Source organism: Pagrus pagrus, assembly GCF_965226575.1.
Source record: "Pagrus pagrus genome assembly, chromosome: 5".
In the NCBI taxonomy this organism is placed as follows: domain Eukaryota; kingdom Metazoa; phylum Chordata; class Actinopteri; order Spariformes; family Sparidae; genus Pagrus; species Pagrus pagrus.
The window spans coordinates 8127801-8155068 of NC_140189.1; the positions used below are offsets into that span (position 1 = coordinate 8127801).

General features: G+C 43.7%; 1 protein-coding gene across 3 annotated transcripts in view; it reads right to left on the minus strand.

Moving 5' to 3' along the window:
• Window positions 1-2611: 2611 nt before the first annotated feature.
• The window catches only part of slc44a1b (solute carrier family 44 member 1b), a 32374-nt gene continuing 7717 nt past the window's right edge, over window positions 2612-27268 (minus strand). For 2 of the 3 annotated variants that reach the window (XM_084353708.1, XM_084353709.1), the window contains 13 exons: window positions 26785-26927; window positions 20069-20205; window positions 16551-16644; window positions 16309-16478; window positions 15631-15720; window positions 15383-15540; window positions 15111-15297; window positions 12262-12430; window positions 11713-11869; window positions 10309-10392; window positions 10077-10214; window positions 9749-9985; window positions 8527-9528 (listed from right to left, as the gene is read on the minus strand). In XM_084353708.1, the coding sequence (XP_084209834.1) occupies window positions 9106-9528; window positions 9749-9985; window positions 10077-10214; window positions 10309-10392; window positions 11713-11869; window positions 12262-12430; window positions 15111-15297; window positions 15383-15540; window positions 15631-15720; window positions 16309-16478; window positions 16551-16644; window positions 20069-20205; window positions 26785-26927 (2187 nt within the window). In that variant the 3' untranslated portion in view covers window positions 8527-9105. Of the gene's footprint in view, window positions 8359-8526; window positions 9529-9748; window positions 9986-10076; window positions 10215-10308; window positions 10393-11712; window positions 11870-12261; window positions 12431-15110; window positions 15298-15382; window positions 15541-15630; window positions 15721-16308; window positions 16479-16550; window positions 16645-20068; window positions 20206-26784; window positions 26928-27268 lie in introns of those variants that run through there. The other variant, XM_084353710.1, reaches the window with a different exon arrangement.

Consider the following 27268-nt stretch of genomic DNA (forward strand, 5'->3'; position numbering starts at 1 on the left):
TATCCAAAGATTTGAAAGTGTTTTTTTGAATAATCAATGGAAGTGACTGAAACATAAAAGCAGGCGTGGTAAAATATTCACTGGTACAGTTTCTACTCTACCCATTAATGACAGAGGTAAGAGCTCCCACTTTTTCAGATCCTGTCTTATTTCCTTTATCAGTTGGCTGTAAATAATTGGGATGATAATGGTGTTATTACCACTCCCAAGTATTTAAAACTATTCTTGGTCCATTGAAACTTTACTTTTTCCTCTAGTTCAACTGACTTCTCCCCATAAAGCATCATTGCAATAGATTTTGTTTAAATAATCAGAAATCCTGAAATTGTTCCATAGTCATTTAAATCCTTCATTAAAGCAGGGATGGATAATGAAGGATTACTGATTAGTGCAAGTATATCATCCGCAAAAAGCGATGTGTTCTTTATGTCCATCATCAGTTATTCCCCTTATATCTTTATTGTTGCTTATTGTCTCAGCTAGAGGCTCTATACTAATCATGAATAATAAGGGACTGAGACAGTCGCCCTGTCTGACCCCTCTTTCAAGGGGGAAAAACTTTGAGCAGCACCCATTAACTCTAATGCAGGCTAATCGGTCTGTACCCATCACATTTAGTCGGATCTCTACCTTCTTCATATAATACAGAAATAATAGCTTCAGACCACGTTGGTGGGGCATCTCCTTTAGAAAGTGCAAAGTTAAAAACTCACTAATGCAGGTGTAGTCTATTCCTGGTGATTATTTTTTTCTCAGAGTCTTTATGGTATTTAGTACCTCCTCTTCTGTGATTGGTGTGATCATATCAAGAGCCTCTTCCTCAGTCAATGACAGTAGTTTTATTTTTGAAAAAAAATCTTATATTCATTCTTCAGTGGAGTCTGCTCTGGGTCTGCATACAGATCTTTAAAATACTCTGCAAAAGCTCCAGCTATATCTGTTGGTGATTTCATAATTTGTCAGATTTTGGATGACTAATCTTTGCCACTAATCTGTTAGATTGTGCTTTACGTACTTGAAATGCACCCGACTTGCTCTATTACCCATTTCATAAAACCTCTGTACGAGAAGCGTATAGCTCCTTCTGCCTTATACGTCAAAAGTTCATCCAGCTTCTGTCTAGTTTCTTTGAATTCCAAGAGTTTCTTTATTGAATGTTTTTGTTTTTTTCAAGTTCCTTTTGTTTTTTCATTCTTATTTTTTTCAGCCTTGAAGATATTTCTATCATCTTCCCCCGTATAACTGCTTTACAACCTTCCCAGAGAATTGAGGGTGTTACTTCATTATTGTCATTCAGCAAGAAGTATTCTTCTAAAGTTCATTCAATACTTCTTGATCTGCTAGAACTGATGTATTAAGTCTCCAATATTTAAAAAGTGTTTCTCCTCCTATGTCTATAGTAAGAATAACTGGTGCATGGGTGCATGTGCACTTTTTGTTATAGCTTCATTTTTGCAGTCCAAGACGTTGTGCAGATGTTGCTTTGAAATGATAAAGAAATCAATCCTTGAATAACTGTTGTGTGGATTGGAATAGAATGTATAATCTCTTTTTTGGGTGCTTGTCTCTCCATGGATCTGCTAGTCCTGCTTCTTGAATCATATTAGTAAGCATTCTGTTTTTTTAAACCTGAGCCAGAAACGGAGGGAAACCTGTCCATTCGTCCATCCTGAACACCTATTATCATAGTTCCACTCCCCTTACTATCACATTTGCTATATTTTTAAAAAACCTTCCATCATATTTATTGGGGGCATAGATGTTTACAAGAGTATCTCCTATATAATGCATAATCCTCTTCCACCTCTGTAGGCTATGTGAGACTGTCTCAGCAGCAGACTCACCTTTACACAACAGAGGGCGCGTCTTGACGCGTAAATGATCAATACAAAAAAACGGATGAAAGTAATGCAAACAAATTTAAGGCAGCCGGTACGAGTCGGCACCGGGGTCGACCCGCTGCGATGAGCCCAGAGGCGGCTGCTACAGAGCCGGTTACTGTGGGCGTCATGTTGCTCATGAGGAACCCTGCAGACGCTTAATGACTGTGATGAAGTCGTCACTACAACCACTGATTATTAATTACTGAAGGAGATCTGAAGCTTTAGTGAAAATTAAACACTTCATAACGTAACAAGACAAAATAATTCAATCTTGAAATCAATAATCGATCAATCGAACGACTTGAGGATTCAAAATTAAAGTGATTTCCTCGTCGTGGTCGTTCGTCTGCTCCAGTCAGCTTCCTGAACGTGATGATGTCACAGTGACCTTTGACCTCTGACCACCAAACTCTCATCAGCTGATCGTTGAGGCTCGGAGGACAGATGAATCACTGAGGAAGATGATCGTTAGCTGCTTTGACCAACAGAACGTTTAATACATGAAGAATCTTGTTAAAACACAAACGTGTTGTTGTTTGTCCCGCTGACATTAAAGGAGCATTATGTAGGAAACATTCAAGAAATCAGTTATGACATCACGACGTCTGGATCGTGTGGCAGAGATCAAGCTAGCTGTTGTTCTGGTGATATGATTGTTTACGTTTCTCACATAATTCTTACGTGTTGCACCTTTAACACTCAGCTCAGAACACAGAAGACTTCAGACGTTCAGCTTCAAATTTTCCATTTTATTATTTTTCTTAAAAAACAAATATACATAAGAAATGATAAATATAAAAAAGTCAACGCAGAACAAAAGAAAAAGTTCTTCAATGTTACAAACAACTTCTTACTGCAGAGAAAACCTAAACACTAGTGTTACACCTGACAGGTGGACTCTGTCCGCTAACGTCCGCCAGGTAACTTTAGTTCTGTGAGTCTAACAGCAGATTATTCACCGTACGTACCAACATGACGCGCTGTGATAACATATGAACATGCAACTTGTTCTGGTCACGTCTCCGCTGTGATCAGCGCAAGAGGACGCTTCAGACGCTCCTCGGTATTTAGAATGCAGTAACCATGACGACCAGAACGTGACGTGTCAGGTGACTTTGGTACAGGTAGGGACGCTCCAGTCCGTTCACACCTGATCAGTGTTACTAATGGTTTCAGATCAGAAACGTGCACACAGCGTCTGTCGGAGCTAGCATCATGGCGGCTGGTTAGCATGTTAGCGGTGAGCTGCCGGCTGCACAGATCTAGATCTAGATCTAGTGTAAATTTCCTGCTGACACTGTGCTGAGACCTTCCACCGTCTGTCTCTGTGAACAGGAAGTACTTCCTCACTTCCTGTTGCTACGCTAACAGTTCAGAGCTCGCTGGTTTACTGCAGTTTGTGCTAATGAAGAGAACAACGGTCCAGTTCAGTGTTTCCAAGTTAATCTGAGATTTTTAATGAACAGAAGAAAAATGTTTTCTTACTTCGATTGTGTTTTAACTCGACTGTCTTCTTGTGAGTAAAAACAAACCTGCAGCTAGTTTTGATTATTTTTAAAAGTTGTCCAGGTGATCATACCCATAAACCCCTGCAGCTACAAAATAGTGCCTTGGGAGTCAGACAGGAAGTGTCTTTAGGCTGCTAGCACGCTCTAGAACCTGTGTTAACATGCTAGAAGCTAATGTAGCCAACAGGATTTTTCTGAATGAAAACACTCTAGTTTATGTTTCTCTTAGCGCTCCGAGTCCTTTCCTTAACCTAACACTCCTTTCGTTAACCTAACACTCCATAGGTTAAGCTAACACTCCGTACATCTTTGGCAGCTTCTCGCCCAGTTTACCTTCAACAGAAACAACCAACCACAGACGGACACTGATGACATCAGCAGTGATGACATCAGCTGCGATGACATCAGCTGTGATGTCATCTCCGTCACCAGGGCCTGCTGGTTGAAGCTGCTCAGGGATCAGAGAGGCTGATTGACGCCGTTTGAACTGATCAGTGATTAGTATCGGATCAATACTCAGTATAAGCATCCTGATTGGAGCGTCCCTAACCTGCAGCACATCTGCCGACCCCACACCTTCAGCAGGTGGAGCTTCTGATTGGTCGGATTGATGAATGAAGCAGATTATTGATGAGCAGGTGACGGAGGAGCTGAAAAGTTTCATCTCAACAAACTCAATTTAGATTTTTTATCTGAAATCAACCAGAAAATAAATCACAGCTTTGATTAATGATCCAATTCTGACAGGAAGTTAAAAATGTAAACGTTCTGATTGATCAGGTGGAAGAATGAATGTTTACAGCTGATCTCAATAAATCAAAAACCTTCATGTCATCACAAACACAACAGTGACGTCAACTCATCAAACCTGCAGCTGAATTCATTCAGTCTGTAAAACAACATAAGTGTTTCAGCTTCAGAGGAAAAATAGGGTGAAAAGTTTCTGCTTTGATTATTAATAATTAATTATTAATCTCTGGTGTCGTCTTCCTTCAAAATACTAGAAAATGTTCTGAACGACTTTACTGACGTGTTGGAGAGTAAAGTTACTGCGGACGTCCTCATTCAAGTGTCAGTCATCAGATCAGATCAGACTTAGCCGCTAACTGCAGCTGTAACTGGTGTGTAGCTAACTTAGAAAGCTAACGTTAGCATGCTAATATGTGTTGTGCTTCAATGAAGTACGGTCGACATGTCAGAGCTGAAACTTGATAGATGATGTTTCATAATGATTCAATCTGAAAGATTTTAAATTATATTTCAGTAAAATAAAACAACTTCATGTTAGCCTGACAACATTTAACGAAATGAGTAGATAGCATCAGTTAGCTTAGCATCAACAGATCTTTCCTTCTCATAAACTGAAACAGATTTCTTCATGTGTGCACAGAATTAAAGCTAATATTTAGAAAACTAGTTATTTGTTCTGCTAGCTTGTGATGCTACAGTGACTTCCCGTTTACACAGCTGATTGATCATGATTGGAAAGCACTACAGATGTTTCCTACCTAGTTTCAAACATCACTTAAGTCTTAATGAGCTGAGACGTTTGTTTTACCGGCTGGTCGGAACCTGGTGAGAGCCGCAGACTAACACACTTCTGTACTGAACAGAACAGAACAGAAACAATAATTGATTTTTTATCTGATTAAGTTTATAATAAGTTTAAATGTCCGTTCCTCTCTGATCTTCAGACACGTTTTGTTCTTTTCAGGAAAATTATTAGAAACATTTTTTTCTTTTCTTTTTCAGAGAAATTTCAGATTTTAATTTACAGAAGATAAACTGAATCTGATTCTGTCACATCACAGTCAGCTGATCTGAACACATGGAGACGTCACTAATCAATAATCAGTTCATCTGAATGAAACTCTTCAGTTCCTGCAGGTTAATCTGCCCGGCGACACACGAGTCACATCATCCAAAATAAATGTGACGAAATGTTTGAGAAGAATTTAAATATTTCATCCAGGAGTGTGTGTGTGTGTGTGTGTGTGTGTGTGTCTGTGTGTGTGTGTGCATTAGTAAACATGCTCGTCTCATCTGTTTTAAACACACACATGCTCTGAATATTTCAAAGTAAAGGTCCGTCTGTGAACTGAGCCACGTTAACAGAACCAAGGTCCATCTTCAGAAACAGAACTCAGAGCAGAAACTCTCCAGCTCGTCCAGTGAGGGAGGTGGATGATGGGAACAGTCGCCGCCTGAAACCGTCCGTTTTAAGAGACACACACACCTCTGAGCTTGTTCACACCCCGGGACAGGAAGGCCACCTTCAGACGGTCTACAGAACAACGTTCATCATCACGTCCTTCAGGTCATCAGAGACACATCAGAGGGTCTGAACTGACACGTCACAGCTGATCGAGCCAGCAGCGTGAGCCTGAAAACAAACGTCCAGTCTTTCTTTGAATACTACAGTACCCATGAGCCTCAGCTGCTGTAAGTCACAGACAGATGGTCACATGATCCAGGAGAATCCTGGTCCACGAGGACTGATGAGTGTCAGCAGATCAATAATAATCACCTTATTGATCTCCAGTGGACTCGTCGCCTGGACGTTTGGATTCAGCCCGACGCTCAGCTCAACCTGCAGAGCAACAAGGCGACAGGCAACCAGGACGGCAACAGATCAACATGAGTCGTCTGTCAACGTTTAGTGATCAGCTGCTGTTTCCTGTTTGTGAAAGTGTTGAGATCAAACTACTCAAAGGACTGCACCTCACTGAGCGACTGGACGCTGATGTGGTCAGTGTCTCAGGTTGCCCGGTCGGTTGCCTCTCAGGTTGCCCCGTCAGTTGTCTTGTGTCGGACAGGTGGACAATGACTGATGGACATTAAAGGTCAGACAGTCGACTTCCTGTCTGAGAAGATGTGTCGAACCAACCGAAGCAGGAAGACTTGTTGTTGTTATTGTTGTGATGTGGTCACATGATGCAGTTTGTTTTATTGCTGACTGTGTGAACGCCACAGGAAGCTCCGCCCACACACCTCCAACCTTCTTCTTCTCTGGATTTTAATGGAAACACTTTCAGACAGTGAAGAAGAGATCGAACTCCAGGACAGGAAGTTGGATCCAGGTCTCCGTCACAGATCAGCTGACGGGACGCTGACGCCTGCTTCAGACTCGACATCACCACAAACATTATGAACCTCTCCCAACACTCTGTGACTCCGCCCACACAATGACACACTCGACATGGAGTCTGAAACAGGCGTCGCACTGCGAGCTACACGTGAACCATTAAACAGGCCGTCATCAGCCATCAACAGCCAATCAGAATCCTGTTCTCATGATGACATGATTGTTTCTATGAAGACACTGCTCATTTTTAACCTGTTGACCCGGAAAATGTTTTACTGTGACGTGAACTGATGGAAGAGACATGAAGTCAAACACCTTGTGCCAGCGAGACCACGTCCATAATGATCCAGTGATCAGCAGTGATCAGTGATCAGCAGTGATCAGCAGTGAGGTTCTGGAAGTGAAGATTCTGTTGGTATTCTGAGTTGAATTTCATCATACTGTGTTAACGGTACCGACGGACTCTCCAGGAGCTCTGAGGTTGTGAACGATGGCATCAGCTCCTGTAGACGGGCCCAGTCACTGTGATATCAGCCTCGTTGTAAGAAAAACGTTTTGTGATTTCAAGAAGTACGACACTACAGCCACGTCTCTGATTGGTGGAGCTTGCTGTTACCATGGAAATGTTTACCGCATCTGTGAAAGTCGCATCAGCTTATTGAGTCATTGCGACTCTGATGGGACAGTTACGTCAGAGCTACCAGGAGTCTGATGGGTCTCTGTAGACTAAAGATCACGAAGTCTGGACGAGGACGTCAATGGACAGGAATAATTAATGAGACGAGCAGCTGGTCACTCTGATCATCAAAAGTTTTATCATCATGATTTGTCTCGTAACGACAAGACAAATCGCTCGTTTTGGTTTCAAGCTTTAAACTCTTGAGCCCGTGAAGCCCAGTGTGACGAGGGCGTGTCCCGGATAACGTGTTCACTCTCGGGACGTGTGACTGAAGACGTGTTGTAAACGGGTCTTAATGGGTTGAATAAAGGGTTTCTGAGCGGTCACATGATTATGTGTGACGCAGCAGCAACTCTCCAGGCTTCAGCTACGTTAACAAGTCACAACAGAATTCACTCGATAAAATCGCTAATCTAATCTTTGTGAATGAACGACGTGCCGAACGGTTAGCGTCCTGTTACCATGGAGACACCGCTGACAGGATGTGATGAATGTAACAGGAGCGAGGCATCATGGGAGTTCAGATCAACGGTGACAGAAGTTCACTTCCAGAAGCTGCACTCACTGTGAGTCTCTCTGTGGCAGTGTCACGTTCACTTTGATTGATCATAACGAGATCAGTGAATGAGTGGAACCGTCTCCGCTCAGCGGTCTGATCTGATGGATGTCATGGATACTAATCAATCGGATGTATTGATCGATCAGCTGGCGGTGCATCCCGTCAGGCTGATGAGCAACAGAAGAGACGTTGCAGCACAGTCTGTCTGACCTTTGACCCCTTCCTCTCACATCCATCTGTCCACAGGCTCCACCCCTCCGATGTCATCACAGCGCTCCTGATCCAACATGGAGTCCGGTGAGGAGTGTGCGTGAGTGATCGGCAGCTCGTGGACAAACAGAAAAAGTGTCCCGGCTGCAGTGTTACAACTGAAGTGTGAGCGCAGATGATGAGTTCAGGTGAGTTTTATAAAAAACGACATCACTACGAAAAAATGCATCAGCCTGTTTAAAATCTGCAGCGCTTCAATATAAAGTGCTTCATTACATTGTTACGTTTTTACAGTTTCTTATTAAAATATCGTTTTCCCTGGAGTGAAACCATAGTAAACATGTTACACGTTGGTAAAAATAAACATTTGGAATGTCTCTTTTTTAAGAAGTCCCATTGGCTGATTTTGGTCAAGCTGAACTCGTCCCCGGAGCCTGAAACAGGAAACAGTCCACATGGTTACACTGTCATGGTTCAGCATCACACACAGCACGCAGGAGGAGGCGGGGAATGAAGGTGAGTGAAGCATCATGGGTAGTGAGGAGAAACCAATCAGATCAGTTAGTCCAGTGAGGAGGGAGCTGAATTTAAGAAGGTCACCAAACAATTCATTACACTTTTATTATTGTTGAAGGTTTTGATATTTAATCAGATTACTTTTATTTTCAGTAATTGTGACTCTGGTCTCATTCAGAGCAGGTAACATGTGGAAGCTAGGACCCTGCAGACAACTTGAATCATTATTTATATATTTAAACATTTATTAATCTGATGTAAACAGACGAGGAGCAGAAACCTGAAGCTTCATCTCTGAGTTTATTATCTGCTTAGTCGGTAAAGCACTGAGGTGAGGAACAGAAGGCCGACAGAGACGATGACATCATCACAAACTATACAAATATAAACATACAAAAGTAAAAAACAAAGTTTGGTTCAACATGTTGAGGAGGAAGCAGCGGTGATGATGATGACGATGATGATGATGATGATGATGATGATGATGATGATGAGGAAGGTTAGCATGCATCAGTGTTCATCCAATCAGCATGCTCAGGACAGTGTGGACATGTTAGCATGCATCAGTTAGCACGTGTCTGTTAGCGTGCATCTGTTAGCACGTGTCTGTTAGCATGCATCTGTTAGCACGTGTCTGTTAGCACGTGTCTGTTAGCATGCATCTGTTAGCACGTGGCGGTGACGGCGGCTGATTTTGTGCTTGGGCCTGAGGGGGCAGGGCTTGGCGTGTGCAGCAGGCTGACGAACAGGAAGAGGGTGGAGGTGGGCAGGTAGACGCAGAGGAAGAGGACGATGTCCTCGCTCAGACAGAGGACGAAGTCGCTCTGCTCCGTCAGCACCCAGTCAACCAGCACCCCCACCAGCAGGTAGTACACCTGGAACTCCTGAAGCTCCTCCCACTCCTCCCTGTCTCCATCCAGCTCCGCCCCCACCTCCTCTGACAAGCTCTTCCGCCTGGCCATGCCCCCTCCGCCGCCGCTGTCACTCACCATGGGCTTCATCTCCGCCCCCTCTGACACTGCCTCCTTCACCCGGCTCCGCCCACGCTCCACCGCCCGCTCCAACCGCCGGCTGCTCTCCACGAACTCCTGCAGGGAAATAAAAAGGGGAGGAGTCCACATTAAGAGAAGGTCGCAGCGGGTGTCGGAGAACTTGTCTGATTTGGTGTTTAAATGTAAAATGTTGACAGGAAGTCACTCGTAGACAAATCAATACGTCACATTATTAATATCATCATCTGTCACGTTCAGATTGAAGGTTTGTTAACGATGCGTTCACGACTGATGAAACATGTCCGGTGTGTCTCACCATCAGAGCCTTGTCCATGAAGAACTCCTTCCCCGGAGTGCCATCGTTGTACTTGGTGTCGATGGCGAAGCAGAGGAAGAGGACGTCCACCACGATCTCAAAGATGGACAGGAAGCAGTGAGCCACCAGGAAGGAGAAGAGACACACGATGATCAGAGGCAGCAGCCACTCGGCGTAATCCCGCTGGTAGTTCAGGAGGAGGACCCCGGCAAAGGCCGTCGACGTCACGATCAGGATCTGAAACAGAGTCACACAGCTCAGTCCATTTAGTTTTTACATTAGAGAAGAATGTTCAGGAAACAGACGGACGCACTGAACTCAGTCTCACCTTCCCCAGGAAGAGCACAAAGTCTCCGACGGCGTTGATTGTGGCGACGCGCAGAGCGTTTTCCACCAGGATCACGAAGGCGTCACGTGCAGACGTGCAGAAGCTGGTGCTGTTGATGGCTGTGGCTGCATATGCATTCTTGGAAAATAAAGGTGAGACAATTAAGATAAGATACTGAGGTGTGTGTGTGTGTGTGTGTGTGTGTGTGTGTGTGTGTGTGTGGGTGTGTTACCTGATTGAGATAGTTGAGGCACTTCTCCAAACACCACAGACAGCAGATACAAGTTTTCAGCAGACAGCGAGCGCACGCGTTCTCCTGAGAAACAATGACATCATCAGCTGATACATAATCAATAATATGACTGACTGTCATATTACCTTTCAGCTGGTTGTGTTAATGAAGTTTTCCTACTTTTCCTTTCAGCTGGTTGTGTTAATAAAGTTTTCCTACCTTTCCTTTCAGCTGGTTGTGTTGTTAATAAAGTTTTCCTACCTTTCCTTTCAGCTGGTTGTGTTGTTAATAAAGTTTTCCTACCTTTCCTTTCAGCTGGTTGTGTTAATAAAGTTTTCTTACCTTTCCTTTCAGCTGGTTGTGTTGTTAATAAAGTTTTCCTACCTTTCCTTTCAGCTGGTTGTGTTGTTAATAAAGTTTTCCTACCTTTCCTCTCAGCTGGTCATGTTGTTAATAAGGTTTTCCGACCTTTCCCTTTAGCTGGTTGTGTTAAAGTTTTCCTAACTTTCCTTTCAGCTGGTTGTGTTGTTAATAAAGTTTTCCTACCTTTCCTTTCAGCTGGTTGTGTTAATAAAGTTTTCCTACCTTTCCTTTCAGCTGGTTGTGTTAATGAAGTTTTCCTACCTTTCCTTTCAGCTGGTTGTGTTGTTAATACAGTTTTCCTACCTTTCCTGTCAGCTGGTTGTTTTGTAAATAAAGTTTTCCTACCTTTCCGTTCAGCTGGTTGTGTTAATAAAGTTTTCCTACCTTTCCCTTCAGCTGGTTGTGTTATTAATAAAGTTTTCCTACCTTTCCTTTCAGCTGGTTGTGTTGTTTATAAAGTTTTCCTACCTTTCCTTTCAGCTGGTTGTGTTATTAATAAAGTTTTCCTACCTTTCCTGTCAGCTGGTTGTTTTGTAAATAAAGTTTTCCTACCTTTCCCTTCAGCTGGTTGTGTTGTTTATAAAGTTTTCCTACCTTTCCTTTCAGCTGGTTGTGTTAATAAAGTTTTCCTACCTTTCCTTTCAGCTGGTTGTGTTGTTAATAAAGTTTTCCTACCTTTCCTTTCAGCTGGTTGTGTTGTTAATAAAGTTTTCCTACCTTTCCCTTCAGCTGGTTGTGTTAATAAAGTTTTCCTACCTTTCCTTTCAGCTGGTTGTGTTAATAAAGTTTTCCTACCTTTCCTTTCAGCTGGTTGTGTTGTTAGTAAAGTTTTCCTACCTTTCCTTTCAGCTGGTTGTGTTGTTAATAAAGTTTTCCTACCTTTCCTTTCAGCTGGTTGTGTTAATAAAGTTTTCCTACCTTTCCTTTCAGCTGGTTGTGTTGTTAGTAAAGTTTTCCTACCTTTCCTTTCAGCTGGTTGTGTTGTTAATAAAGTTTTCCTACCTTTCCCTTCAGCTGGTTGTGTTAATAAAGTTTTCCTACCTTTCCCTTCAGCTGGTTGTGGATGTACATGAGGATGAGTCGGGGGATCTTGACCAGTGTGATGATGAAGGATCCTTTAGCCACGGTGCCCAGGTGGTACCGGACCAGCCTCAGGACTGAAGACAGGATGGGGGTCACCGGGAGGCGGTTCTTGTCCCTGAAACAGACACGGTTCACAGCTGCTTTTAGTTTTTATCTCTAATATCATCAAAAACCAGCTGCCTTGTCTCCAACATGTTGAATCAATAAAAGTCCTTAAACTCACTTTGTCCTGTTTTTATCTACTTTGATCACAAATATGTTTGTATGTATTGATTCTTCATCTGCTGAAGGAAAGGACAGAGCTAGCTTAGCTTAGCATAAATACTGGAGACAGGGGAACAGCTAGCTTAGCTTAGCATAAAGACTGGATACAGGGGAAACAGCTATTTTAGCTTAGCATAAAGACTGGAGACAGGGTAATAGCTAGCTTAGCTTAGCATAAAGACTGGATACAGGGGAACATCTAGCTGCACTCTGTCCAGCAGGTTTGTACAGGCGCTGACTCACCTGGTGAAGTAGTACGTGACCACGGCTCCAGCCACAGTCATCTGCTGGCAGGCCAGGATGAACTCTGTGATCCAGACCAGACCCACAGCGTGGTACCAGGTCAGGTACTGCAGAGGCCCCGTCAGTCTGAACTCTGTCAGACCCGTCTCCTCGTTCTGGATCGGGTTCCCTGCAGAATCACACAGACACAGTTGGTCAGCTGTTGTCTGCAGGGCTTGAAGACCTCCGGCACGGTGCTGGAAATCCGGCGTAGGAATATTTTTGTGAAGTTTTTTTTTTTTTAATCGTGTTGCCACAGCAACATGTGGCAACATGGGTGGGGGGGTCGTCCGGCTGGCAGGGGAGTGATAGAGTCTGGCCTCACCGGAGTGACTGTTTGATGTTGTTCAGGCCGGAATAAACCTTATTGGACAATATGTAGTAATAACTCAGCGGCGACAGCCTGACACCTACAGGAAAAAAACCCACAGAGAAGCACCCGTCCCAGTGTTTCCCATTAATTACCGAGACCATGGCGGCCCGCCACGGTCTAATTCACCCCGCCATAGTCTCATAACGAACCGAAAATATTTTTATGCTGCTCACAATAACATAACGTTGTGTTTTGCGCCGTTGATTCAGCAAAGTATCTCTAACTCCGGTCAGCCGGTACTGTAACGTTTACGGTGCAGGCGTGATGCTGCGGATTTGTCGGGTTCGTCTGCAGGCAAGTTAGTGTGAAAAGATTCAGGTGTGTTTTCACTCCGCTGTCAACACCGGAGCCGCTGCAGCTGCATGCTCGTTAAATACGGTTAGCGTTAGCTTAGCTTTAGCTACTAGCCACTAACGTTACTCCCTATAGGCGTCCACGTTAACCGGAGCTGCGACTTCAGTTTGTCATATTTCACCGATAAGGAGAGAAATCACTGAAAGATAGAGCAACAAGTCCTGAGTGCTGCTGTATTTCATTCAATCTGTGGAAAACACCGTTCAATATTGTCTGTTTTCAAGGGTTACATGCTGGCGTTCCGACATCCCAAAATTCCGACATCCCGCCATTCCGACATACCACTATTCCGACATACCACTATTCCGACATGCGAACGTCCCAGCATTCCGACAAAGTTTCACCATAATCCGCAACCCATAACCCTAACCCTAACCCTTTTAAAAGATGTGTCGGAATGGCAAGACATTTAAAAATGAAATTAATACCACCATTCCGACCTCAGGAGGCAAAAAATGTCGGAATGATGGGATGTTTCATTAAAGGTTTAAGTGTTGTCATTCCCACAATAAGGGCCTAATGTCGGAATGGCGTTATGCCGGAATGGCGGTTGCCTCCCGTTTTCAAGCATCGGTTTGCAACGCAGGACAACAGCAGGACTTTAAAAATTAAAGTCTTAATGTCTGAGAGCAAAACCAGCGGAAACAAACGACTCATTTCTGTTTCTGTGCTCCGGTGCTGAGTGCAGTGAAGTCGGCTGGACTAATTTTGACCCAAACTGCGGTGCTGAAAGTCTCAGGAAATGTAAAATTAAATGAAACAGTCCTTTTTTAAATCTTAGCTCAGCTGATATCTCTGAGCACAGTGGCACAAAACATTAAACCTGATGTGAAACAAGTAATAAACACAACACAATGTCAGAAAATAGCTATAATAGTTGGTTATAATTTCTTAGAGTACATGGTGATGTCTTCAAATGTTATATTTTGTCTGATCAACGGTCCAAAATCCAAATATATTCAGTTTACTATCACGTATGGTATGACACAAAAAAGCTTAAATCATCTGATTTGAGAAGCTACAACAAATACATGTTGGCATTTTTCCTTATTTGGTTATCAAAATAGCTGCTGATTGATCACGTGCATGCAAAATTCTTGTACAGGCGAAGAGACTTAAAAAATAAAAAGATATAAGATAAGAAAGAAAGTGCGGTGTTCTTATTCTCTCAAAGCCGTCTTTTATGAGAGATTTGCTCTCTCTTTAACTGGGAATCTGGGATATGTCTAAGATTATAATTGGGATGGATGGATATACAATGTGCCTAGCAAGAGCCATGTATCTACTTGTATCTACTCGCTCCAAAAAGCGTAATTTGCATATTAAAATCACTAAAATTTTCTCCCGGGGGAGGATGCCCCCAGACCCCCCTACCTTCCTTTGGTTTCGGACCAGATTAATTCATTTAGATTGCAAATCTCCCCCCCCCCCCGCATAAAAAAAATTCAGGCACAGGATTTTTTCCTGCTTCAAGCCCTGTGTTTGTTTACATTTAGTCTGATGGGCTCAGATCATCAGAACCATTTCTGAACCTCCTGATTAATAAAGTTTTATTTGAATCAAACAGTTGAGCTTCTTTATGTCTCGTTTACATTTTTGTTTTCACTTTTAAACATCATCGAATGTTTGACTGTTTTCTATTTCAGTTTATTTTGTTTTATTTCTACTTTCACTCCTATTACATTTTATTATCATGTATCATGATTATTATCACGTGGCTGTGATTCAGACTTCCTGTCCACGGCTTTCCTTCAGGATAATAAAGTTTGATCTTATTCTAGCAACAACAACAATACTTAGCTGTTTAACCAGAGTCAACTCAGATCAATAAATCTGGACAGTTTTATGTCTTCACGTCTAAAAAGAAGGAAAATGAAAAAAGATTAAAGACATTCAACAGTAAATGGACCGCCGACCTGCTCATCAGGAACATCAGGAGTTCAGTATCTTGCTCAAGGACACTTTGACATGCAGCTGGGGGAGCCAGAGATTCAAACCAGCAACCCTCTGATTACTAGATAACCCGCCCTACCTACTGAGCTACAGCTGCCCCACCTGGACCCCAACAGGTTCTTCAACTGACCGGTGGTTCCCAGGAAGAGCAGGACCAGGATCCAGTAGATCCAGAAGAGCAGGAGGGCGAGGAAGGTGACGAAGGGCTGCAGGGTGAGGAGGGGGAGGTGGATGAAGACTTTCCCCGCCACGTGGAACAGAGCGATGGTCAGAGCGACCCGTTTCCTCATGAACAGCATCAGCAGCAACAGGATGATCTGAAACAGAGGAACCTGATCAAACACAGCGCTCTGCCTCCACTCGCCATGAAGACAACATGTTTGTATCAGCTGGTATTCGTACGGTGAAGACGGTGGCAGCGACGGCGTAGACGAGCAGCGCCTGTCCGCTGTCTCTGCTGACCTCCACCTCCTCCTTCACCTCCTTCGTCACTTTCGTGGAGGTGTCGTTCCCGTACAGCCGGTGGTCGATGTAGAGCCACCAGAGGACGCTGGTCCCCGCTGAGGACACAGACAGATTGACGTTCAGTTTGTTGTAAACGGACAGAACAGGGTTTAAATGCGCTCTGAGGAAACAGGAAGTGACCTCACCGAGGGACCCAAGGACGACCAGCGAGGTGAGGATCCAGACGAGGACAGCTGAGATGTAACGAATGATCACCATGAGGATCATCGAAAGGACTGAGAGACAGACAGACAGACAGACAGAGGTCAGAGGTCATACATCACAGACACAGAACTAAAGTGCAGCGTCACATCTGCCGGGCCTGGGTTTACTCAGTTTGACTCAGCGGGCCCAAACGTGCTCGTGGAGAAACAGTAGTGGTTGTTGCGGTGCACTTGTCTCCTTCCAACAGTGTTTCGGTGAGTGTTTTATCAAGGTGGTGGTGTTGAAGTGCTGCCAGCCCTCAGATCAGTCAGCCGTTTGCTTTTTTCTTCGGTTATCTTGAAGAAACTCCACACAGCTGACATGATGAAGCCTCACTCAGGCTCCTCCAGCTGGTCTGGTCACACAGTTTAAGCATCTATTGACAAAGTACCTGATTGGCTGCTCTCATCTGTGAGAGGAGTTTTGTTAATAACAACCGGCTGAAGGAATCTGACTTCCTGTTTACTGACTGCGGACATGGGCAGTTCTGTCCATGATGACTGTGTATTACCCATGATGCACAACCAGCACTGACGACCTGCCCTCTACATACATCACTTTACTGTGATTAGTATTGTATTGTCTCTGATTGTGTCCTGATGTCACCTCAGTAAACTCACCCAGAGCGAGGACACACAGTCCGATGATGATCTCTTTACTGGCGGCAACGCCGGCAATCAGTCGGTGCAGAACACTGTTGTCACTGACGAATGTCACCACGGCCTCGGCAAACTTCGCATAACAGGAAACATCCAGCGGAGTGCAGCGGTTAAACACCGGCAGCGGCTTACTGAGGACACACAGAGGTCAGAGGTCACACAGAGGTCAGGGGTCAGCTGCAGTCAGGTGAGGCTGGACGTACCTGGGTGGAACAGGAAGTTTGGGACATTTGGAGAACCTCTCAGGAAGGCTGGGGTATTTATGACCTGCTAACTCGTAGGAACACAACTCTGATCCTAAAACACACAGAGAGAGAGAGAGACAGGTGATGACATCATCATCATCATCATCATCATCATCAGTTTTCCAACAGGGAAAGGTGCAGTGGAACGGTCATCCGAGTATAACAGAGCGCACCATACAGAAGTATCTGCTGCTGTTCCACCAGAGTACCAAGCAGCTTCACTCCTCAGACTCGGACTGAACTCTCCTCAACACTCAACATATAAAACAGTTTCTCTTGTGTAACATGAAGAGACTGCAGCTCAGTGCTGAAGAATGACAGAGTGGAGGGTTTGTCACTTTGAGACAGACTCAGGCTAGCCATTTCCCTCTGTTTCCAGTCTTTATGCTAAGCTAAGAGAAGAAGAAGAAATGTTGAGCTTTTATAACTGAAGCCTGATAACTGAGGGTGGACAGAATAAGAAGAACAACCCTCCCCGAGCAGCCCTGAGCTCTCAGACTGATGAACTGGTCCCTCTGTGTATTTCTCAGACAATGACCCCTTTCATTAACAACATGGCTGCCAGAGGAGCTGTGATGTCACCTGATGAAACGTCTGTTGTCACGTTTCACACAGTGAACACACTGAGACACAGCAGCCATGATGGAGGACAAACGGAGCAGAGTGGCACCAACCATACATACACCATTTAATGCTGCCTTTGTTACTCTACTGTACTGTGTGTGTGTTCTGTATACTGATGGTGTGTCAGGTCACAGACATTAAATCATCAGCATGATGTGACGGCCAGCGTCTGAACAACTGGTGACATCACTGCTTCCTTTACAACCAACTGAGTGAAGCACACACACACACACACACACACACACACACACACACACCTGGCTGATGTGAATGTATCTACATGGAAGCAGTCAGTGTGTAAACTCTTAAACGTTTATATTAGCATCGTAAAAGCGAGCGGTTGAGTCCATCTGTCACAGATATATGTTGCGTTGGTGTTTATGTTGTCTGGTATTAAACTTTATTTGTTGTGAATGATCCCAGAGCGTCCTGAGTTGAGGTTAGATTCAGAGTCTGAAGGACCATCTCAGTCTGACTGTACGTGGTCGACCTTCCACCAAAGCTCAGAATCTGTCTCTACGCAGACGATACAGCTCTTTATTACTGATGTCAACGGACTTATGGGGCATTCAGGACATAGCGGGGTGAATTATTCACGTGTCTAGATTATACAGTCGATGAAAAGATGAGAAGAGGCACAAATTAATGTTTATTTGCGGTGGGCGACGTGAATGATGCATGAAATTCGTGCATTCGTGAGTTGAAAATATTGAACTCAAGTGAGGATTTTTTATGGCGCCGTCTTAAAACCCAGCAGCGTTGACGTTCATACTGACATCATGACGTTCACATCTCTCATGTCCGGACATTCATGAACAACAATGGAGGAGAGAATATAATCAGTAATCGTGGCTGTTTGCAGACACCGAGCTATACGATAACACGTCTACTGTACTGGGACAGGACAGAAAAGGAGCTGCTGTGGAGGAAAGTGAGCGAGGAAGTCAGACTACCTGGTTAGTCATGGAAATATGTCTCAGCACAGCATAGCTCTGATCGATCTGAACTCCAGTCAAGGAACAAACATTTTAAAGTAGTTTGCTTGTCGTCTGGCCAACAGACCTATTTCAGCGTCTTCTGATCCATTTATTGAGTCAGATCACAGAGAAATCTCCTTGTTCTGGGTTCATACTGATGTGGTGAGACAGATTCATTCAGTCTGCGTCTACCCGCTGCTCACATTTACTATTTATGATTTAACACACCTATTAAGAAGCTGCCACTCACTGGAGACAGATGGACAGACTGAGACCTGGACACCGGTCAGCCTCAGGTACAGCCTGAAGCTGCCGTCATCCAGACGCAGCTCCAGACGCTGACATTCACCAACTGGGTGTCGAGAGAGTCATGTTTGTTCTGAACGCATCATCACACACAGACTGGGAAGAGACACCATGTTGTTCCGAATTAATTAAACTACAGGTAAGATCTTTGGCCCAGAAAGATTCGATTACAGTCGATTAATCAATTAATTGATCAAAGGAAGTTAATCACAGAGTGTTTTGATAATTCATCATTTCAGTCATTTTTAGAGCAGAAACACTGAACATGGTCTGGTTCAGCTTCTTAAATGTGAGGACGAGCTGCTTGTCTTTGGTAATTGAGACAGTAAAAGAAGAACAGAGCTGCAGCAATTTATCAATTAATCAACTGGTTGTCAACTATAAATGAATCCTGCGTCTCCACAGACTGACCTGAGTCAGTGCTGGAGACTGCACCAGGTCTCATCTGGTTCAGAAGGAAAAAAACGCTCTGGCTTGTTAGTACGTGTTTAAACCAATCACAATCGTCTTGGGCGGAGTTTAACCAGGATGCAGCGATGATGCCGCTGCAAAACTGTGTCAGGAGAAACTTGTATGAGCTCTGGTATTAAAATCAAAATATCCCTCAAGAGAAAAGTAACAGCTGCTAGCTTGTTACTGTTCATGCTGTTAGCTAACAGGTTGGTGTCCAGCTTCAGTGGACGTGAAGAACCTGCAGGTTGTTGTTTCTGTTGTTGTTACACACAGATAGCAGAAAGAAGAAAACAGACTTCAGACCAACAGTCTGCATCCAGTAAGTCAGAGTCATTATCACCAACCATTTCATAATCGATTAATCGGTTTGACTCATTAAAAAAACTCTCTGCTGTCAGCTTCAATAAACTGAAGGTCTGAACAAGACGTCTGAGGACGAAACACTGATCGACATAGAGATTAAACAGCTGATCAATTAATCCAGATTATAATCGACAGGTTATTAATGAAGATCCTTTGAGTTTTGGACTGTCGGTTGATGTCACTGTGGGCTCTGAGAAACTGTGATGAGCATTTACATTTACAACACGTTTCATCAGTTGATTATGAAAACAACGGTTGAGTTGTTTCAATACATCGTAACTTCTCGATAATTAGTGACAGGTTAATATCAACGAGCAGCAGAGGTCTCCACCTGATCACAGACGGGTCAATGAGGACCTGAACTAAAGACGTCCTGACAATAATCAGACTAAACTGAGATAAAACATCAGCGCCTGCATCATTTAATCATCCTCCAGTCAACAGTCACTCAAACAGAATATTTATATGCTTCATTAACTAAAGTGCTGTTCAACAGGAGCTGATCGAGAGCAGCTGTGAGCCAATCAGGACTTGCTTTGATCGGTGGCTACAAACCGGAAGACCCTCAGGCAGACATGTGTCTGTACCTGCAGGCAGCACTCAGGGCTGAAAACACTGAACACATTCTGCATGTTTCCAGGTTAGATACTGTTTCAGTGTGTTTTACACGTCATGTTCTCTGATGACAACATGCTGCAGGAGACATCAGCACACCTGTTCAAGTGCAAGTCATGTTCAGAGTGATGAGCTCACCGTTGACCATGGCGAACGTCTTCAGGTCCTGGTAGGTCTTCAGCTCCTCGGTGGGACACAGAGACACGCAGAGCGCCATCGACTTGATCTTCCTCTGGACGATGTCGATGTTACAGGGGTCCAGGAAGAAGACGAACCTGCCGGGACAGAGAACACAGGAAGTCAGTAGAGGGCACAGCTCAGGTGTTCATCCAGATGTCATCCCGATGTCATCCCTTCAAACTAAGAGCGCTCAGTCGTCACAGTCAGTTATATACAGACAACTTTATTCATTTAAGATTTTCTTGTCTTTTTAAATGTCGTTCTCATGTTTTTCTTTGACTTCTGAAGAGCTGCAACGAAAGGTTCATTGAAAGAAAATCAATTGACAACTAATTTGATCGTTTCAGTCATTTTATTTGATGAAAACATGATAAATATTTATAACGCAGAAGATTTGCTGCTTGTATAACAGTCGACAGTAAAAGAGATATTTTTGGTTCTGGACTGTTGCTCAGTTAAAATAAGTCGTTAAGTTCTTCTGGGGCTGTGAGACGATGTGATCAGCATTTTAAACTGAATCAGATCATCATCAGCACATTAACGATAATTAAACAAAATAAAACCCTTCATCATATATAGCTCTTTGAATTCCTCCGTCTTTAAAAGGTGAACATTCAGAGTTTAATGTTAATTTCAGACTCAACAGTTTTAATAATTAAGTCATTAGTTTGACTTCGTTGTTTTTTGTCATCACACTCAACACTTCCTGCAGATGTTTAACATTAAAAGCCTCCAGGATGTGATGATTATTAAATGAGAGGGAGATTATTCTTATTGATCATTTCACTCACTGACTAGTTTCACTTCAGTGCATCCTCTTCCTGATGGGCTTTTATTGTGAAAAGCCTACCGGAACTGTCTGTTTGATTAACAGTAACTTAACAGCGATAGTAAAAATAAATCCAAGCAGAAGCAACTGATATACATCCCTGAATAGAGACAGCATGAATCACTTTTAATGTGAAAGGTCAGCAGGAAGTGCTGAGTTCCACAGAGATGAAACAATAACCTACAAATTAAAAGCGTTCAGAGGGAATCAGTGAATAAAAACTGTTGTTTTGTTTCTTCACACAAACATTAATGTGGATTTAATGAGACAGGAAGTGAACATGGAGGAAAACTGTGCTCGTTAGTCTGAAGTCATTGAAACAACTTCACTTTATAAAGTACAGATTATGAACCAAGATAATTACAGTGTTGACTATTGATCCGGATGATTGATCATTTAAAAAAATCAATCAAGTAAATAAAGAAACACTGCAGCCATGAAAATCTGTCGAGGTGGGAGGGAAACAAGAAAACTAATTCATTCTTTAGGAATAGAACCAAAATTAATGATTTAACTCGAACTATGCTAAATTATTTCAAAGCTAAATAAACAGAGTGAAATCAACATGTGATTCTAAGAGACAGGAAAATCATCATCAGATAGAAAACTTTATTAATAACACTTTATAAAAGAGGATGACATATTAAAACAAACTGGAGTGAGACGTGTTAGTGAGACGTGTTGATGAGACGTGTTGATGAGACGTGTTGATGAGACGTGTTGATGAGACGTATTGAGATGTTTCGATGAGATGTGTCGATGAGACGTGTCAGTGAGACATGTTGATGAGACGTGTCAATGACACGTGTCCGTGAGACGTGTCCGTGAGACGTGTCCGTGAGACGTTTTCGTGAGACGTGTACATGAGATGTGTCGGTGAGGCGTGTTGGTGAGTTGTGTTGGTGAGATGTGTTGATGAGACGTGTCAGTGAAATGTGTTGAGACATGTCAGTGAGACGTGTTGATGAGACGTGTCGGTGAGATGTGTCGGTGAGACGTGTTGAGACTTGTCAGTGAGACGTGTTGATGAGACGTGTCAGTGAGATGTGTTGATGAGACGTGACGGTGAGACGTGTTGAGACTTTTCGGTGAGACGTTTTGGTGAGACGCGTTGATGAGACATGTTGATGAGACTTGTCTTTGAGACGTGTCGATGAGATGTGTTAGTGAGATGTGTTGATGAGATGCGTCGGTGAGACGTGACGATGAGATGCGTCCAGAGGTGTCAAAAGTATTCACATTTATTATTCAGGGAGAAGTATAGATACTAGGGTTTAAAAATACTTCTGTAGAAGTTGAAGTATCAACTCAAGCTTTTTACTCAAGTAAAAGTGTAAAAGTACCGGTTTCAAAACTACTTAAAGTATAAAAGTAAAAGTAATGTAAGGGGAAAAAATGCCATTAAGGACAAAAGCTTAGGCCGCGCCACAGGGTCTATAGTGCACTACCCCACCTCCCCAAAAAACATTTTTCTAAAGGCCATAATGACTATAATGTTATATTAAAATGTTAATGTTGAAAAATTTGGGATGCACTAGGCTACCTGTTTCAGCCTCATGTATGCCCATTGAAAATGAATGCATTTTAGTACAATGCAAATACATTAGAGAACCATATATGTGTACTACTGAGCGTTAACATCTGTGACATTTTGCTCGAGTTCTCTTGAGTCTCTGCCACGGACATCTTCGTACTAGGCTACATACATAAAGTCTGCTATGTCCTTGCTGGAGTGTGACTTGATTTACTTGATTTGTGTCATGTGCAGGGGCAATAGATCGCGTACAAACCAGTAGGGTGTCGGACAGGGTTGGAATTTCGTCATTTTAGGGGCAAGGCCATTTGGCCCTCACTTTTTTTTTTTTTTTTTTTAGGGGCACCAAGGCCACGTGACAGGGCACAAAGGCTATTGAGTAAAATTCGATGGTTTTACCTTTCAGATTGATACCATAACATCCTAATTTATAATAAGACATGGATTGGAAAATGACAAAGTTACGTTTTTCTCTTAATTACATAATCCCCATCAGTAAACGGGACACTGTCTGACTCTATCACTTGCGGGGAGGGAGGCTGTTTATGGGGGAAAGTTCACTGAAGTCTTCACCGCGACAAACAGTTGGCGAGTTAAAGTTTTTTGCCGGGGACAGACGCTGTTTTTTGGGCAGAAATGTGACGAAAAGTCGGCCAGACAGACACTTCTCCACGAATAACTGCAGTATTTTTTTCCGCATATAAGTTGCCAAAGACACGACCAGTTACTACGTTACTGTTGTATGGTCATGTAACATTGCTTTGTGGGACATTTATCTATAGTTTGTTGAGTGAAGGATCTGTACAGTTATCAGACAGTGAACACCAGACTGACACACCCCCGCTCCGCGCTGCCGGCTTATCCGTTCACACTGGTTCGGTTCGCCAATACTGTGCCTCTCCGGAGGCGCGTCAGAGGCGCAGCGAAATTTCACGAGTAACGAGGCTATTTTTAAAATGTAAGGAATAGAAAGTACAGATAATTGCGTGAAAATGTAAGGAGTAGAAGTAAAAAGTCGGCTGAAAAATAATTACTCCAGTAAAGTATAGACACCCCAAATTTCTACTTAAGTAAGGTAACGAAGTATTTGTACTTCGTTACTTGACACTTCTGGATGCGTCAGTGAGAGGTGTCGTTGAGATGCATTAGTGAGACGTGTCCATGAGACACGTGTGAGACGTGTTGTTGAGACGTGTTGATGAGACGTGTTGATGAGAAGCATTGATAAGACGTGTTGATGAGACGCAATGAGATGTGTTGACGAGACGTGTTGATGAGACATGTTACTGAGACCTGTTAGTGAGATGTGTTGATGAGACGTGATGAGACGTGTTAGTGAGATGCGATGAGACGCGTTAGTGAGACGTGTTGTGACGTGTTGATGAGACGTGATGAGAGGTGTTAGTGAAATGTGTTGATGAGACGTGTCTGTGAGACGTGACGATGAGATACATTAGTGAGACGTGTTGAGACGTGACGATGAGATACATTAGTGAGACGTGTTGATGAGACGCGTCAGTGAGACATGTCAATGAGACGCATTAGTGAGACGTGTTGAGACGTGTTAGTGAGATGTGTTGATGAGACGTGATGAGATGTGTTGACTAGACGTGTTGATGAGACGTGTTAATGAGACGTGTTGATGAGACGTGTTGATGAGACGTGTTGACGAGACATGTTGATGAGACGTGTTAGTGAGACGTGTTAGTGAGACGTGTTGATGAGATGTGTTGACGAGACGTGTTGACGAGACGTGTTGATGAGACGTGTTAGTGAGACGTGTTGGTGAGACGTGTTAGTGAGACGTGTTGATGAGATGTGTTGACGAGACGTGTTGATGAGACGCGTTAGTGAGACGTGTTGATGAGACGCGTTAGTGAGACGTGTTGATGAGACGTGTTAGTGAGACGTGTTGATGAGACGTGTTGACGAGACATGTTGATGAGACGTGTTAGTGAGACGTGTTGATGAGACGTGTTAGTGAGACGTGTTGATGAGACGTGTTAGTGAGATGTGTTGACGAGACGTGTTGATGAGACGTGTTAGTGAGACGTGTTGACGAGACGTATTGACGAGACGCGTTAGTGAGATGTGTTAGTGAGACGTGTCGATGAGATGTGTTAGTGAGACGTGTCAGTGAGACGTGTCTGTCCACACTGGTGCTCTTGGTTCTGTTTTATCTGCACTCCATCAAATGACTGACAGCAGCTGACCTGCAGGGACTGTGGGGTGTTCAGGGCCCCCAAGTCAGGCCTGAGTCATGTCGTGTTTGAAAGTGTTTGCAGTAAAACTAGCAGAGGAGGATGAATAGGAGGATGAAGAGGAGCATGAAGAGCAGGATGAAGAGGAGGATGAGGAGGAAGATGAAGAGGAAGATAAAGAGGAGGATGAAGTGGAGGATGAAGACGTGGGAGAAAAACTGAACAAAGAACAAAACGTCTTGTTCTCCTCCAGCTGCAACAATCTCTGCTGACCTACACTCAGACCTGCACCTGAGCGCATCACGGCTGTGACACACACTGAGTACTACACAGAGTACTGCAGAGTACTTATACTACATGCAGAGTACTTATAGTAACAAAATACTGCAGTAACAGTAACCCAATACCATATCTAGTCTAGTCTGGGATTGTTGGTTTTATGCCATGATAACTCTTGATTTTTGAATTCTTATTTTAAAGGGGAACTACCGTTTTTTACAATCTGGACCTTATTTCTAGCATAAAATACAATCATTTACTCACCCAGATAACTTTGGTGTCATTTGGAGTCGTTCGGACGAAATTAGATCCAGTGGAGCGCCGCGTATATCCATATAATGCGAGTGATCGGGGCACTGAAGCGCAGCCTCTATATAACGCATTATCTGTCGCGAAACTAGTTCATTTCACCAATATTTTGTTATGATACGCTAGTGCTATTCCCCTCTGAGTTGCCTGTTATCAACATCCGGGGTCTGTAGGTTGACCTGGCCGTTTAGCCTAGCCGCAGCCGTTTGTTGTTCTTTGGCCAGCTGTTCCTCTCTCTGCCTCTGCATCCTCCTTTCAATGAGCTCCTCATCCGTGTACTCTGGCTCAAAACGGTAAGGACGTCCATCATAAACAAAGTCATCATCCACCACCTCAGAATTGGAAAAATATTCAGCCATGTTGCAAAAAACTAGCAGTAGCAAACTACAGGTAAACAGGCCGGCTGTCGCAGGTGCGTGCGGCTTTCAGAGATGACATCATCCAGGTCAGAGGTTAGTAGGTCAACCTACAGACCCCGGATGTTGATAACAGGCAACCCCGGACTCAGAGGGGAATAGCACTAGCGTATCATAACAAAATATTGGTGAAATGAACTAGTTTTGCGGCAGATAATGCGTTATATAGAGGCTGCGCTTCAGTGCCCTGATCACTCGCATTATATGGATATACGCGGCACTCCACTGGATCTAATTTCGTCCGAACGACTCCAAATGACACCAAAGTTATCTGGGTGAGTAAATGATCATATTTTATGCTAGAAATAAGGTCCAGGTTGTAAAAAACGGTAGTTCCCCTTTAACAGCTGGTCTACATGATGTACTGAGTAATGTCCATAATGTGTTAGCAGTGTACCACACTAAGGCCTGACTGTCAAATGGAAATCATTTATGAACAATATCAATGTAACAAGAACTTGTTTCAGCAGTCAGTCAAAGAGGAGACCTGCCACCTAGTGACTGTTTGTTGTAACTGCCATGGTCATGTAGCTGTGTGATGGTCATGTAGCTGTGTGATGGTCATGAAGCTGTGTGATGGTCATGTAGCTGTGTGATGGTCATGTAGCTGTGTGATGGTCATGAAGCTGTGTGATGGTCATGTAGCTGTGTGATGGTCATGAAGCTGTGTGATGGTCATGAAGCTGTGTGATGGTCATGAAGCTGTGTGATGGTCATGTAGCTGTGTGATGGTCATGTAGCTGTGTGATGGTCATGAAGCTGTGTGATGGTCATGTAGCTGTGTGATGGTCATGAAGCTGTGTACCCAACAAATACTACAGTAATACCCAACAAAATACTGCAGAAATACTCAACAAATACTACAGTAATACCCAACAAAATACTACAGCAATACCCAACAAAATACTGCAGCAATACCCAACAAAATACTGCAGCAATACCCAACAAAACTCTACAGTAATACCCAACAAAATACTACAGTAATACCCAACAAATACTGCAGTATCACGGGGCTGCATGTCAGGAACACACCTGGTACACGTCACAAACACACAGCAGCATCAGTCCAGGTGATCATCAGAGACTTAATGTGACATCAGACTTACTTCCTGTCCGTGTGGTCGAGGCCGCTGAGCCGGACGCCTTCGATCTGCTCGTTGCGTTGACCGCACGTGTTGCCATAGCTGTCATATCCGAAGACAAGGCGAGCGGCGCCGCCGGTAGCGATGGTGAAGCCGCAGATGCTGCCCTACAGGACACACAGACAGAGCAGGAAACAGTCACGTGACAGCTCTGCTTTAAAATCAAACCATTTATTGTCCAATCCAGTGGCTCATTTGAAACTCTGTGCAATCTAAAGAGCCAATCAGCTGTCTGCTCTGCTGCTGCATTCAGTGTCTGCAGGAAATCAGGAACACTGAGTCTCATGTATCTTTCATTATAATCTGCTGCTTCAGAAACCAGACTGAAGCTGAGCGACAGATCACACCTAGACCTCAGTCACGCCTGGGCCACAGTCACACCTGGAGTACAGGCACACCTGGACCTCAGTCACACCTGGACCACAGGCACACCTGGAGTACAGGCACA